General features: G+C 45.2%; 1 protein-coding gene across 2 annotated transcripts in view; it reads left to right on the top strand.

Moving 5' to 3' along the window:
* The window catches only part of NUP188 (nucleoporin 188), a 42,500-nt gene that overhangs the window by 4,311 nt on the left and 22,440 nt on the right, over positions 1 to 15,749 (top strand). The window contains exons 5-26 of one of the 2 annotated variants that reach the window (XM_040405635.1): positions 23 to 103; positions 138 to 152; positions 202 to 231; positions 1,945 to 2,037; positions 2,340 to 2,462; positions 2,978 to 3,189; positions 4,515 to 4,626; positions 7,464 to 7,664; positions 7,874 to 7,963; positions 8,211 to 8,276; positions 9,417 to 9,536; positions 9,627 to 9,753; positions 10,494 to 10,649; positions 10,739 to 10,865; positions 10,945 to 11,032; positions 11,993 to 12,063; positions 12,188 to 12,297; positions 12,387 to 12,509; positions 14,041 to 14,107; positions 14,215 to 14,340; positions 14,438 to 14,571; positions 14,658 to 14,764. In XM_040405635.1, the coding sequence (XP_040261569.1) occupies positions 23 to 103; positions 138 to 152; positions 202 to 231; positions 1,945 to 2,037; positions 2,340 to 2,462; positions 2,978 to 3,189; positions 4,515 to 4,626; positions 7,464 to 7,664; positions 7,874 to 7,963; positions 8,211 to 8,276; positions 9,417 to 9,536; positions 9,627 to 9,753; positions 10,494 to 10,649; positions 10,739 to 10,865; positions 10,945 to 11,032; positions 11,993 to 12,063; positions 12,188 to 12,297; positions 12,387 to 12,509; positions 14,041 to 14,107; positions 14,215 to 14,340; positions 14,438 to 14,571; positions 14,658 to 14,764 (2,379 nt within the window). Of the gene's footprint in view, positions 1 to 22; positions 104 to 137; positions 153 to 185; positions 232 to 1,944; positions 2,038 to 2,339; positions 2,463 to 2,977; positions 3,190 to 4,514; positions 4,627 to 7,463; positions 7,665 to 7,873; positions 7,964 to 8,210; positions 8,277 to 9,416; positions 9,537 to 9,626; positions 9,754 to 10,493; positions 10,650 to 10,738; positions 10,866 to 10,944; positions 11,033 to 11,992; positions 12,064 to 12,187; positions 12,298 to 12,386; positions 12,510 to 14,040; positions 14,108 to 14,214; positions 14,341 to 14,437; positions 14,572 to 14,657; positions 14,765 to 15,749 lie in introns of both variants that reach the window. The other variant, XM_040405634.1, reaches the window with a different exon arrangement.

Here is a 15,749-nt window from a genome sequence, read left to right as displayed (position 1 = left end):
AACGCTGCGTTCATTTCCACAGGGCCTGGATGAGGGGCAGAGCGTGCAGTTGCTGCATTGCTATCTCCAGGATGATTACAGAGGGACACAGGACTCTATAAAGGTCAGTCCTCGCCCTGTTCTGACCTGTCGCATAGGGCGTACCCGCTGATTTTTACAGCTCTTCCCTTCTTATATGTTTTTAGCTTGTACCACAGGAGGAAAAGGCAGAGCCAGGCACTGATGCTGAAGGTTTGGTCGTCATTCTGCCCACGAGCATGGATGTCATATGAAGGGTTGGCCAGAAATGAAGGGGGTATTCCCATGTCTTGATATTATGGCGTATCGATAGAAGCTGCCATCAATGGTCCTGATCAGCAAAAGGTTCCAGAAGTGGGACCCGGAACGGGTCCCCCTGAAAATGACATGAAGAGCACATCACATAGTTGCAGCATCTCTCTGTTTACTTCCAAAAAAAGCCCAGCATGCACACTCTGCAATATTCGAAAGTCCTGCAGCAGTGTATGGCGAAAGCTACGCAAGCTTCATGGCAGGGCATTGTTCTTGAGATAGTAGCGGGTCCTAGAGGTGGGACCTGCACCTATCAGACATTTATGGCAGATCCTATTGATATGCCATAAATGTCCAGATTGGAATGCCCCTTTAAATATTGATTAGCTATCCTCAGTACAGGTCAGTTTCTATCAGAATGGTGGGGTCCGACTCGGCACGTTGAAGAAGCTGCCGCTCTTGGATGAGGGCTGTGGCCTCTTTATAGGATACCAAGCACGGCGCTGTATGTTGTGTAGTGGCTGTGCTTGGTGTTGTAGTTCAGTCCCATTCACTTGGGCCTTGTCCCTGATGGACGTGACGTCACAAGACGAAGAGGAGGCTTGAAGCTTTCATCTGAGCACCATGGCACCTTCTAACTGCTCATTGGCCAGGAGTCTGAGTCCCACTGATATGATCTGATCTTGATGAACCTATCTTGAGGATAGGTGGGAACATATTGCACCTCAATTTATGGTGGGCACTGTTGCATTTTAAACCATGCCTTCTTGTCAAGGAAGCTGAAATGTGTCTAAAACACTAGTAGTTCAGTGCAAGGCAAGTGTGCTTTGTTTATCGGAGCTAGTAGAGCCAGAATTCTGACACATTCAGCTTCGAAACCTCCACCGCTATTTTTAACCGTGTTCCCTGTTAAAGTGACCATACGTGTTAGTCCCTGGGGATCGCACACTCTCAGTACTTGTGCCCACATGATCAGCTTGGCCATTGGTTTATACTTATCTAGCAGACGATCACTGACCTAAGATAAATCCATCTTCTGTGCAAGATATGCCATGTTTTTCACCTTTATAAGACGCATCTGCCCATAAGAAGCACCTAGCACCTCAGCTCAGACCCCCAGTGTTAATCAGACCCCAACTCGAAGCCTCAATCAGACCCCAATGTTGATCACACCTAAAAATAGATCAACTCGCCTATCCTGCTCCAGACGGCGCTGCTACTCGGGCAGTGCAATACTCTTCCTACCTCGTCGTACTGTGACTGGATGTTGCACAGCGTGAGGTCTCGGATCGCGCCGACATCTTCACATTGTGCACAGATGACAGCACAGCATGCCGCGCCGGCAGAAGAAGAACAGGAAGCGGTGAGTACGACCAGCACAAGGAGCGCTATATTCGCCACTCCCCGGTCCTGCTGTACTAATGAACGCATCCATAATGGAAGCACTCATTAGTATTCACCCTACAAGACGCACTGCCATTTCTCCCCCACTTTTGGGGGGAAAAAATGCAACTTATAGGGTAAAAAATATTATAGGCTATAGGCCCCTGTAAAAAAAAAAAAAAAATCAAACTCTCACTTCCTGGCCTGATACAGTTTTCCCCAGCTACTAATAAGTGGGGTCTTGTATGTCGTGGCTTTGATATTTAGTATGTGTTCTTGGATTGTATTTAGATCGCGGACTATTACTATGAAGAGAGAATTTGTATGCTGCGCTGCGTCCTGCTCCTGCTGACCTACTTCCAGGATGAGAAGCATCCGTACAAGGTACAAGTCATGTTCACTTTCCCTGACGTTTCAAGTCACTCCCTGATCTATGTGGAGAGGGCGCGTGCCAAACACTTGTGAGCAGCTGGCTAGCTCAATATCCCCTCAAAACGTGGTAGTATGGAGTCCTCCAGAATACATTGCTTTGAGTAAGTGCTGTCCCAATTGCAGACTTTCTTCCAAGACCTCAGTGTTCACTTAGAACTTATGGATAGCACAGCAGTAAGACATGCTGTGCTGTAAAGTAAGGTTATCCTTGATTGCTCACTTGTAGATTTTCATGTTTTATGTTGTCACTTTAGAAAGAATTCAATGACTGCATGGATATGCTGCAACGGGAGGACTTGATGGGGAAATATCGCAAGCACTTTGAAGATATCTGCAAGGAAGAAGCTCCCACATGGGAGACGCACGGGAACCTCATGGTATGTCAGCAGCTTTACTTTTCTCAGATGATTGACACACTGTCTCAGAGAGCCCCTTAGGGTCCATTCACACGTCTGCAACTGTTTTGTGGTCCACAAATTGCGGAAACCGGCCATGTGCATTCTGCATTTTGCGGACCGCACACAGCCGGCCCTATAATAGAAATGCCTTTTCTTGTCCGTGGATGCGGACAACAATAGGACATGTTCTATTTTTTTGCGGAACGGAAGTGCGGACACGGACAGCACACGGTATGCTGTCCGCATCTTTTGCGTCCCCATGAATGGGTCGGATGCGGACCCATTTTGTGGACGTGTAAATGGACCCTTAACTAGTATTCTGCTAATGGACTTGCATGGCAAGGGTGTTTGTTTTATACACACTTGTATACTGATTAATGTATTAGGGAAATGGTAAGTATGCAATTCCCCCATATATTTATGTGGCTTTTCACAAACATGTTTAACATCCTCAAAACATTTCAGTTTTTCACTGCTTTTGTTCTGATTTTTAGACTGAACGTCAGGTGTCCCGGTGGTTTGCACAGTGTCTACGGGAGCAAGCAATGTTGCTGGAGATCATCTTCCTCTATTATGCCTACTTTGCCATCTCCCCCTCCAACCTACTGGCACTTACCAGGCTGTTCAGAGAACAAGGTTTTGGACGCAGACAACAAAACCGTCACTTGGTTGAGCAGAGCTTAGACCCTTTAATAGACAGAATCGGGTGAGTGTTCATGTCAGTGGTTCTTGTTGATTTACATTATGGGGCTAAGGCCTCATGCACACGACCGTTGTGTTCCATTCCGCAAAATGGGGTTCCGTTGTTCCGTGATTTGTTTCCGTGTGTCTTCCTTTATTTTTGGAGGACCACCAGACATAAAGGAAAGTAAAAAAAAAATCTAAGACAGGTTTGCCATGCAAATGATAGGAAAAAAACGGACGCGCGGACACGGATGACAATCTTGTGTGCCTCCGTGTTTTTTAGCGGTCCCATTGAGTTGAATGGGTCCGCGAACCGTTTTCCGTGAAAATAATAGGACAGGTTATATTTTTTTGACGGACTGGAACCACGGATCACGGACGCGGATGACAAACGGGGCATTAGCCGAGTTTTCAACGGACCCATTGAAAGTCAATGGGTCCGCAGAAAAACGGAACAACGGACACGGAATAAAACAACGGTTGTGTGCATGAGGCCTAACTTGAAGGAAAACCCCAGGAAAAACCGTGTACCTGCACCAGGCATAAAGGCGTATGCCAAAGTAAGACATTTATGGCATATCTACTGGATATGACCTAAACTTTTGTGATACAGTCCCACTTATGGCCATATAAAGGGGATGATTAGGTTCAGAGCTGAACCCGGACATAACCCCTTCTTCACCCCTCCGGCCCCTCTGAGTTGCCCTTTGCCCTGTGCTGTATTGTGCAGTGCAAGGGCTTTTTTGTTTATACACTTACACTGCTAGGCAGAGGCTTTCACCTAGCCGTGTTCCCTGTGACGTCACCGGTACTAATGGGCGGGCTTTATCGCTGCCCTAGCCTGTGAGTGAACGGAGTTGTTCAGCTTGGTTCCTCTTATTATTGCAGAATTGATGGCCTATCCTTAGGATAGATCATTAATATCAGATCAATGGTAGTGGCCCGCCTCCCGTAACAATTCCCCTTTGTTGTTTATCTGGTTTAGTGCTGTACATTATTGGTGGTTGTACCTGGTTTTGCAGCCCAGTTCCATTCACTTTAATGGGCTTGGGTTGCAAATGATGCTGTGCCAGCCAGAGCCGCTGTGCTAAGTACAGAGCTGTGTATGGTAAGCGATGAAGGGGGTGCGGTGCTCGTTAAAATGTGGCAGTCGCTCCAATCAGTTCATTAGCTGAGGTTCCTAGTCAGACCCCTACTAATGCGATATTGATGGCCTAACTAAGGATAGGCAATCGGTGTCAAAGTCCTAGAAAACCTCTTTCATATTGGCTGCAGTAGTGTTTTAATTCCATGTCCAGTGCGTGGTCTTTGTTCTGATTATATAACAATGACTCGGTTTTGTATTAGGTATTTTGAAGTTCTCATCCTGTTGGAGGGAATCGACACGGACTCTCTGCAGGACTACCTTTTCAAGGATGACCTCGAGCATCCATTTACCAACGAACAGCAATTCTGCAAGGTGAAGTTTGTCCTCATTCCCATTAGGATACCAGAGGTTTTTGCGTTTTCATATTTCTTCCCTGTCTTCCTGGAGCCATAACTTTTTATTTTTTTCGTTCACATATCCATATGACGGCTTGTTTTATTTTGTGGGACAAGTTGCACTTTCCACCATTTAATATGGTATACAGTGCGGTGAGAAGCGGGAAAAAAATTCCAAATGTGGTTGAATTGGGGGAAAAAAAAAAACAATTCCTCCACAATTTTACGGTCTTTGTTCCTATGGCGTTCCCTATGCGGCGAAACTGACCTGTGCCCTTCATTCTCTGGGTCAGTACGATTACTACAATACCACATACAGTCAGGTCCATAACTATTGGTACATCGACACAATTCTAACATTTCTGGCTCTATACACCACCACAATAGATTTGAAATGAAACAAACAAGATGTGCTTTACCTGCAGACTGTCAGCTTTAATCTGAGGGCATTTACATCCAAATCGGGTGAACGGTGCTGGGATTACAACAGTTTGCATATGTGCCTCCCACTTGTTAAGGGACCAAAAGTAATGGGACAGAATTATAATCATAAATCAAACTTAACTTTTTAATACTTGGTTGCAAATCCTTTGCAGTCAATTACAGCCTGAAGTCTGGAACACATAGACATCACCAGACGCTGGGTCTCATCCCTGGTGATGCTCTGCCAGGCCTCTACTGCAACTGTCTTCAGTTCCTGCTTGTTCTTGGGGCATTTTCCCTTCAGTTTTGTCTTCAGCAAGTGAAATGCTCAATCGGATTCAGGTCCGGTGATTGACTTGGCCATTGGATAACATTCCACTTCTTTCCCTTATAAAACTCTTTGGTTGCTTTTGCAGTATGCTTTGGGTCATTGTCCATCTGCACTGTGAAGCGCCGTCCAATGAGTTCTGAAGCATTTGGCTGAATATGAGCAGATAATATTGCCCAAAACACTTCAGAATTCATCCTGCTGCTTTTGTCAGCAGTCACATCATCAATAAATACAAGAGAAGCAGTTCCATTGGCAGCCATACATGCCCCCGCCATGACACTACCACCACCATGCTTCACTGATGAGGTGGTATGCTTAGGATCATGAGCAGTTCCTTTCCTTCTCCATACTCTTCTCTTCCCATCACTCTGGTACAAATTGATCTTGGTCTCATCTGTCCATAGGATGTTGTTCCAGAACTGTGAAGGCTTTTTAGATGTCGTTTGGCAAACTCTAATCTGGCCTTCCTGTTTTTGAGGCTCACCAATGGTTTACATCTTGTGGTGAACCCTCTGTATTCACTCTGGTGAAGTCTTCTCTTGATTGTTGACTTTGACACACATACACCTACCTCCTGGAGAGTGGTCTTGATCTGGCCAACTGTTGTGAAGGGCGTTTTCTTCACCAGGGAAACAATTCTTCGGTCATCCACCACGGTTGTTTTCCGTGGTCTTCCGGGTCTTTTGGTGTTGCTGAGCTCACCGGTGCGTTCATTCTTTTTAAGAATGTTCCAAACAGTTGTTTTGGCCAGGCCTAATGTTTTTGCTATCTCTCTGATGGGTTTGTGTTTTTTCAGCCTAATGATGGCTTGCTTCACTGATAGTGACAGCTCTTTGGATCTCATCTTGAGAGTTGACAGCAACAGATTCCAAATGCAAATAGCAGACTGGAAATGACCTCTGGACCTTTTATCTGCTCATTGTATTTGGGATAATGAGGGAATAACACACACCTGGCCATGGAACAGCTGAGAAGACAATTGTCCCATTACTTTTGGTCCCCTAACAAGTGGGAGGCACATATGCAAACTGTTGTAATTCCTACACCGTTCACCTGATTTGGATGTAAATACCTCAAATTACAGCTGACAGTCTGCAGGTAAAGCACATCTTGTTCGTTTCATTTCAAATCCGTTGTAGTGGTGTATAGAGCCAAAAATGTTAGAATTGTGTCCATGTCCCAATATTTATGGACCTGACTGTATAGGTTTTGTATGTTTAAATACTGGAAAAAATTAATTAAAACAGTTTTTTATAGTTGTGTCCACTGGGCTGTGTGGGGGCAAATTTTTTGTGGGATGATCTGTAGTTTTTATTGATACCATTTTGGAGTGTGTGTCTTTGATCGCATTTTATTCAATTTTTGGGGGTAAGAGAAGCAATGAGTCGCCATTTTTTTCATTGCTTCTCTTACCCCAAAAAAATTTAATACACCATTCACCGTGTTGGAAAATATTTTTATATTTTAATAGTACTGGCATTTTTTGGTGCGGTGATGACCATGAGGTTTATATTTTTTATTATTTATGTATGTATTTTTTTTTTGTTCTAAGGAAAGGGGACGATTAAAATTTTTATATGTATTTTTTTTTTTTACTTAAATTTTTTTTGTAGCCCCTCTAGGACGCTACAATGTCCACTACTTTGTTTTTTAGAGAGTGTTACTATACTCCCATAAGGAGTATAGTAATTCTCTAATTGCTGATCTCCTATGTTGGTCTGCAGGTGGCAGGTACTATAACTGCAGCTCTCTTCAGATAGACCCAGCCTATTAGATATAATGACCGGCATCCCGGATGATGATCACACTTTAACACGGCATCTAAAGGCTGTAATGACCACGATCGGCATTATTGCCACGGAAATTAGCCGCGGGTCTCTGCTGTTTGGAACAGCAGAGACCCATTGTCTATGCCACCCACTGCATGCGCCAGTGAGCGCCATGTTTAAAGGCCCCACCGGCGCAGTGCATGTATGGCGCTGGTAGCGTAGAGGTTAAAGTAGACTCTGTCTATATTATCCAGTGTCTAACCACATTTTTTCTTAATGATACCTCCACAGGACATGGACAACATCTTGTTAACATTTGGAGATATCCCTCACCATGCTCCTGTCCTTCTGGCCTGGGCTCTGCTGCGGCACACTCTGAGCCCAGATGAAGCGGCTACAACCGTCCGGAAAATGGGCAGTGTCGCCGTCCAGCTCCATGTCTTCAAGTATTTGACGAGTATGCTGCGAGCCCTTGGTAGTGGTGAGAATAATGTAAGGGTCCATTGCAATGCTTTTCTTTTGTATTGTTAATAGGCATCCAGTTGCCATATTGAATCTGGTTGTAGCCTGCATTCATTCTGTTACGACACTACCACAATATTATTATTCAACATTATCTGCTTGCTTTTACGTTGTGATTATTTAATGGGCACGATTTCTCTTCCATGATTTTGATTCTTTTTCCTTTTTATTCCTTGCAGTGTACAACCAGCACAGCATGTCTATGCGTCTACAGTCTGCTGTGTTTCGCTTTGACTTCCATGGAAGAACATACCCTGGGCAAACAGCAGGTAAAACTTGCAGCCATTATTATGTGCACTCGGATACCTTATTTTCAATTGTGCTGAAAAAAAGACACCCTGCAAAGAAATGTCTACCTCGCTGTATATGTTACTGTGGGCTACTTATGCCATGGTAGGCATACAGACTCATATGTTGTGGGTTTATTTGCCACACGTGTCAGGAGATTTTTACAGTTTATAATCTAAACTGAACATAATCCTATATATATAAATAATATTTTCACTGTCTCCACAGGATATTATCGATGCAGCCTGTCAAGTGCTGACCGCCCCAAACCTCTCGGATCTCTTTTGGAATTCGGTGTGTATGGACAGTTGAGCCTAGACAGTAGATTTTTATTGGGGGCTGCACTCCAACTTTTGCAAAGTGAATGGGAGCAGCTCTGTAGTAACCAGGGAAGGCTACTACACAGTGGCTGTTGCTCCAGCACCGGACAGCTGATCGGTGGGGATGCTGGGAGTCAAGCCTGCCAGTTAAAGGGGTTGGCTCACTTCAGTAAATGGTATTTATCATGTAGAGAAAGTTAATACCAGACACTTGCTAATGTATTCTGATTCTCCATATTGCCCCCATTGTATGATAGGTGCGGGTCTTTACCACTGGAACCCTCACCTACACAGAGCCTCAAAAGTTGTGGAGGGCGCACTGCACATGCGCGGCCACTGCTCCCATTCATTTATATGGGGCCACCGAAAATATAGCAATATGTCCCCATTGTCTCAGATGGGGAATACCCCTTTAAACTTTCTGAAGTGAGACAATCCTTTTAAATCTCTGAGAACCCCTTTTATGTCTTTTAGGCTTGACAGTGCTTTTTGTGCGGGGTTGCCACCAGGAGATACCAAGAGTTAAAGGGGTTATCCCATCTTTGACAATGGGGGCATATCGCTAGGATATGCCCCCATTGTCTGATAGGTGCGGGTCCCACCTCTGCTACCCGCACCTACAAGGAGAACGGAGCACAGAAAGTGGAGAAGGGCGCACTGCGCATGCGCAGCCTCCCTCCATTCATTTCTATGGAGCCGCCGAAAATAGCCGAGCGCTGGCTCTGCTCTTTCCGTCGGCCCCATAGAAATGAATGGGAGCGGTGGCCGCGCATGAGCGGTGCGCTCCCATTCACTTCAATGGGAGAGGCGGGGAGCTGCGCCTGGTGGTGGACGGACCCTGGGAAACCCAGGGTCCTCCAGCCACAACTCTCCCCGGCTCCGTTCTCCTTGTAGGTGCTGGTCCCAGAGGTGGGACCCGCACCTATCGGACAATGGGGGCATATCCTAGCGATATGCCCCCATTGTCAAAGATGGGATAACCCCTTTCACAAGTTCAATCCTTAGCTCTCCTCATTACAGATTAATTTGGTTATCCTTAGCTGAAAGCCTCCTACTGTATGTGCAGGAAAGTGGTGGAGCTGCAGAAAAACCGTTCCGTCTTTTCTTCCTGCAGGATACTTCAATAGGCCTGGGAATTTTACTAGACAGCGTGTGCACAATGTTCCCCTATCAGCTCTCTCCTCTACTCCAGTTATTTACCGCTCTTGTCTCAAACAAGTCCACGGCTAAGAAGGTAAAAGGGGGCAGCATTCCTTATATCTTATTCTTGGGGCTCTTACAACTGTTACGTTTGGTTCGACTTGTGTTCTCTTGGCTGTTCCAGGCCTATAACTTCCTGGATAAGATGGCATTTTACACCGAGCATTATAAGCACAAGCCTCATGATGTCATGTCGCACGATGATGAGACGCTTTGGAGGAGACAGACCACCAAACTGCTGTATGCTTTAGGTAATATAATAATGCAGGGAATATATATATAAAATGCTTGTGTCACCTGAGAATGAGCAGAGTTTTTGTTGAATTGCCCAAATCCCCTGCCTCCTTTCCCACAGCGATAGAGTTGAAGGGGTTGTATCATCTGAGACATTGGAATGTCAGATAGGGATGGGACCTGCACCTATCTCTAGCAGAGGCCCTGAAAATGAACGAGAATGCACTGTGCATGCGCTGCGTGCTCTCCATTCACTTCTTTGGGAGTTCCGAATATAGCTGTGTGAGTGCCCTCAGCTATTTTCGGAGACCTCTAGAAGTGAATAGAGAGCGCACCCCGCATGCATGGCCTCCTCTCCGTGCATGCGGGGAGCTCTGCTATTTTCGTAACTCCTATAATTGAATGGAGGGTAGCTGCGCTTGCGCGGTTCGCTCTTGTTCACCTTGGGGCGCAGTTGTAGGGACAGGTGGACCTGCACCTATCTGACATTGGTGGCATATCCTAGCAATATGCCATCAATTTAACTGACGAGACAACCCCTTTAAGGGATGAAATTTTGGTTCACTCCAGATACGACTAGGGGAAGCTCACCGCATATGGATTTTGACAGCCACCTTTGAACTGCATAATAAATTTGTATGCAGTATTTTTCCTGTGCTCCCCCTAGTGGTGGCTGTAAAAGTATAAATCTATGGCTGTATGAAGATAAGCAGTGCATGAGATTATCATTTATTGTGTTCTCTTGCTTGTGTTTTAGGAATGGGCCAGACCAATCTGCGTATATCGCCAGGAACAGTTGGTCAGGTGATATGTGATGAACGCGGGTTTTTTGTGCGATGGGAATACTCGTACAGTAGCTGGACCCTTTTCACCTGTGAGGTTGAGATGCTTCTTCATGTAGTGTCCACAGCTGGTGAGAATCGCGTTACTTGGCCTCATCCTGTGTCCGTGTATTGCACTGCTCATTGCCCTATATCTTCTCCACTCTCTGCTTCTCTCCAGACGTGATACTGCATTGTCACAGAGTAAAGCCCATCATCGACCTTGTGCACAAAGTTATGAAGACAGACCTGTCAGTCACAGACTATCTTCTGCCCATCACCTCTCGGATTTACCTGCTCTTGCAGAGGTAGGTGGACAGGAGAGGGGTGAAGCTGCAATGTGCATGTCATCATTGGATGTGGATAGTCATTCCACTCTCTTACCAGGTTAGCAACTGTCATGAACCCTCCGATGGATTTCATAGCCTCTTGTGTGGACTGCCTGACTGTTTTAACTACTCGATATCCTGGAAAGGTACCAAAGGTTTAAAGCTCCTTCTAAATATGTACTTAATGGGGTTTTCTGGGGACTGCCTGTCAATATTGGTGGAAAGCGTAACTTTTGGCATCCTCGCCAATCAGCGTTTTGGCCTTTCACGGTTTACCGAGCGCAGTGCGGTATATTTTATTGTGGCTGTGCTTGTTATTGCAGCTCAGTCCTATTCAGTTGAATGCGACTGAGCTCTACAAAGGCTCTGTGACCGATAGACGGGGTATCCGAAGTTGGATCCCCCCCACAAATTAGATAATGATGACTGATTCTGACCTTGTCATTGATATTTAAAGCTATTTTCCAAAAATGAATTATTATTATTTTTTTTTTTTAAACTATGAGCTATCCTTTAGATCAGGCATGCTCAACCTGCGGCCCTACAGCTGTTGCCAAACTACAACTCCCAGCATGTCGGAACAGCATACAGCAGGGCATTGTGGGAGTTGTTGTTTTACAACAGCTGGAGGGCCGCAGGTTGAGCATGCCTGCTCTAGATAGGTCATCGTATCTGATCTGTGGGGGTCCGACACCAGGGGACCCCCACCGATCAGCTGTTTGAGAAGACCTCAGAAAATTGCAGTAGCGCACCTCTGGTTTTTCCTAGACCGTATAAATGTCATCTTCGTTGGTCACTTGGCCAAGGTGCAGCTCCACTGATGTGAAATAGGTCAGACGGGCAATACCAAGCACAGCCGCTATACAGTGTATGGCGCTTTGCTTGTGTGGAGCTGAGAGAACGCCATGGTGCTTACTGCAAGCGCCGCTGCCTTCTCAAAGAGCTGATCGACGGGGGGTCCCTGGTCCTGGGTGTCGGTCCCCACCAGAGGATAGGTTATCAGTAAAAAAAAAAAAAAAAAAAAAAAAAAGTCTCAGAAAACCCCCTTAAACACTAAAGTATTGTTATGAAGTTATCAATTACTTTTTTGATTGTTCCCATCCCAGGTTTGGACAGATTTGCACCACACAGGTTTTCTGCCCTTTGCTGCCAGCTCTTCGTCTAGTCACATTATCAGGTACTGTTGTGAGCCCAGGCTTCTCTGTGGCTGCCTGTAAACTGTGTCTGGTTGTGTACTGAAATGCCTCATTTTGTGATATTTTTTTTTTGCCTCTTCTTTCCGGCTTCGCTTCTGGACACAGCACTGAAAACATGAATGTGGAGGATACGGGACGCTCCTGGCGATTGAGCAGTCCAATGTGGGAATATAGTGTCACAGTCTCATTCTCGCCTCATTACCACGTTGGTGAAGGTATGATTTTGTGGAACAGCAGAGAAGTTTTTTTTTTTTTTTCTTAAAGTGTTATATGTCACCGGTGTTAATTTTATGTCTAATTCCTGGGTCAGCTCGGCAATGTGCCAAGGTCAATGGTCTTGTGCCCTGTATTCTGTTTGTGTTGCGAGAAATGCTTCCGAATTACCACAGGTGGCGCTACAACTCTAACGGCGTGAGAGAAAACCTCGGTATGTGTATGCCATCTCTTATCTTATACAGTGTTTGGACTTTTTAAGTGGGAAACTGTGCGGCCCACAATGGGCAGAATATCTGCAGCTAAAATGCCACTATTCATTTTACTGCGGATTTCGCTCTCTACATTACTTAGGCAGGGTACTGGCTCTCCTTAAACGGACCAGCTTAGTCTGGAGACTTATGGGCAACGCTCCATGGGAAAAATATTCCAAGAGGTATCTTCCAAGGAAAGGGAACCATCACGCTACCGCCACCTTGTGGAAGTGGCTCCCTATATTTTCAATAAGCCTTGGAAGATGACAAGGGAAACTGGCCAAGCCAAATATCCGTCCGTAGACCACTGTTTCTGGAGGGGGTTGCCCCCCTCATCAGCAAAGAGTAGGATTCTGGCTGGCTGAGTGCGATGCCTTGACCACAGCTTACACTTCCGCAAGGTGGCGGTACCAAGATGTTTCTCTTTGGAAGATTCCTCTTTGCATATATATTTTTTTCCATTGCCTATAGGTCTCCATACAGGACTGGTCTCTTTATGGAAGGCCAGCACCCTGCCTAATCCACATTCAAGGCATCGCACTTGGCCATCCAGAGTCCTGTACTGATGAGGGGTAGGCACCCCAAAACAGCTGTCTACGGATAGATGTTTGGCTTGTTAAAAAGTTGGACTTTGAGTCATAGGTCACCACTTCCAGAAGGTGGCGCTAGCGATATGTTCTCTTTCTTTGGGAGATACCTCTTTGCATACCCTCTCCATTACAGAGGGTGAAATGCATGGTGGAGATCCTCAGCAGAAATTGACATGCTGCAGATTTAAAATCCACCACTGGGGTCAGTTTTAGAAGAGACTTGTTCTTGTCTCATCCATTTTATTGCTACTGCAAAACGCTGAGGATTTGGAGCATATCCGCAGCCTATCTGTCCCAGGTAGACATACTCTGAGTGCTTTCATGCCATATTTTGCATTGTCTATTATGGTGGACTTTCCCTATACCTCCAATGGAATGTCATTGTACAAGTTTACACAGTCATCCATTACCCATAGGCTCCCATATAAAACAAAAACACTTTGCGGTATATGTTTTAGTCATGCAGTGCCTGTCCATATGTCCTGCTCGGGCATATGAAAGTCTTGTAGGAGGTATCCACATACACATCACCCTACATATACGTATCTATGGAACTGGTGCTGCATCTCGGCCCATTTATGTGAACAGGGCTTAGCTACAGCGCCATGTACATCTACATGGACATTGGAAGTTCTGGGTCTGGGTAAGATGGAACATCCTAAAAAAAACAAAAAACTGCAAATTGTTATTAGTTTCCATATATTTCACAAGTCTTATCAGTTGCATTATGTCTTATACTGACATTCACATTCTGCTCAGATTAGTTATATCACTCAGATGTGGGGAGCCTTTTTCAGATACTTTGGTATCTTTTTCTTCGTGGATGGTCTAATTGCTTCCCATTATTATAAAATGTGGCTACCATGTATTATCTGACTCTGGAATTGTCCCTCTATGTCAGGATACCTCATCTTGAACCTGATACATACCATCCTCAACCTGTGTCCGGACATTGATCCACAAAACAGGTAATGGGCGATGTGTCCGGTCATTTCCTCCTCTCGTCATTTACATATTGCGATGAAGGTAATGTCTGTGTACGAATGTACTTAACCTCCCAAAATATCACCTACAGCTCCCTAAACCTGCAGAGCCTGTGCATCTTCAGTCTAACAAACACCGAGGCAGGTCAGGCCGTCATTAACATTATGGGGATCGGCGTGGATGCGATCAACGTGGTTATGGCCTCTCAGGCTGGGAGGTGAGTGGAGTCCTAGCTCAGGATTTACTGATGGGAATTCTTGCAGATACATCTTTACTCATTTTCTTGATTTTTTTTTTTTTTAATCCTTTCTCAGTAGTGGAACTGAAGGACAAGGCCAGATGTTAATCCAGACGGTTAAATTGGCATTCTCCATAACCAATAATGTCATTAGGTTGAAGCCGCCATCTAGTGGTGTGTCCCCCCTGGAGCAGGCGCTGACGCAGCATGGTGCGTGTCAGATGTCCCTATGATGTTCAGATAATGGTGTTACTGGTGGCTTTCTGTTCTCTGATTGGTATGTTTCCTATCGTCAGGAGCTCACGGGAACAACCTCATTGCTGTTCTGGCAAAATACATTTACCATAAATACGATGCTTCATTGCCGCGGCTGGCTATACAACTGCTGAAACGCCTGGCTACTGTAAGTGTGTTTTTTTTTTTTTTTTTTCCCCCATGTTATATTTCATGTGTTTACTCACAAATTACATGATCATCTTCGAGGTCTCGCCTTCTTGTTTGAGTTAGGATCGGCGAAGCAATATTCAGTGAGAAATTCAAAAACTGAATTTTTTCACTTTTCTTCTTTCTGGTCCTAGTGGCCCCTTTGTCTTCTTCATGTAACCTTACCTAGCTCTTCTTTTGGCGGAACATGGGGTAGACTCGAGTGATTGCGCTATGCACCTCCCCTCCTCATGCTTTGTCTTAGTGATTTCGACAGTGACAGCTGTCATGCGACCAAATATTGTAGAGTAGCAGAGCTGCCATAGGCATGAATGGGGTTGAGTGACTCCCACTTTAGCTGTGAGCGCAAAACGCGATTTTCAAACAATCCAACATTGCTGGATTTTTTTTGCGATTCGTGTGTCTTGTAAGTATACTCACACACTAGCGTTAAAGTTTTCCGGTATTGAGTTCCATAATAGGGGCTCAATACTGGAAAAAAACGCTTCAGTTTTGTCCCCATTCATTGTCAATGGGGACAAAAATGAACTGAAGGGAACTGAATGCTCCAAAATACATTCCGTTCCGTTCCCAGAACGGAGAGAAAACCGCAGCATGCTGCGGTTGTCCTTCCGTCCTGGGATGCGGAGCAAAATTGATCCGTCATGAACCCCAATGCAAGTCAATGGGGACGGATCCGTTTTCTCTGACACAATCTGCCACAATAGAAAACTGATCTGTCCTCCATTGACTTTCAATGGAGTTCAAAACGGATCCATTTTGGCTATGTTAAATAAATGTTAAAGATAATACAACCGGATCCGTTCAAACGGATGCAGACGGTTGTATTATCTGTAACGGAAGCGTTTTTGCTGGACCCTGCCGGATCCAGCAAAACGCTAGTGTGAAAGTACCTTTAGCAGCAAACATGTGAGTTGCTCTGCGATCCCATTCATTCCTGTATC

The sequence above is a fragment of the Bufo bufo genome, chromosome 8 (assembly GCF_905171765.1).
Source record: "Bufo bufo chromosome 8, aBufBuf1.1, whole genome shotgun sequence".
Classification (NCBI taxonomy): domain Eukaryota; kingdom Metazoa; phylum Chordata; class Amphibia; order Anura; family Bufonidae; genus Bufo; species Bufo bufo.
This window is presented reverse-complemented; position numbering and strand designations above follow the sequence as displayed.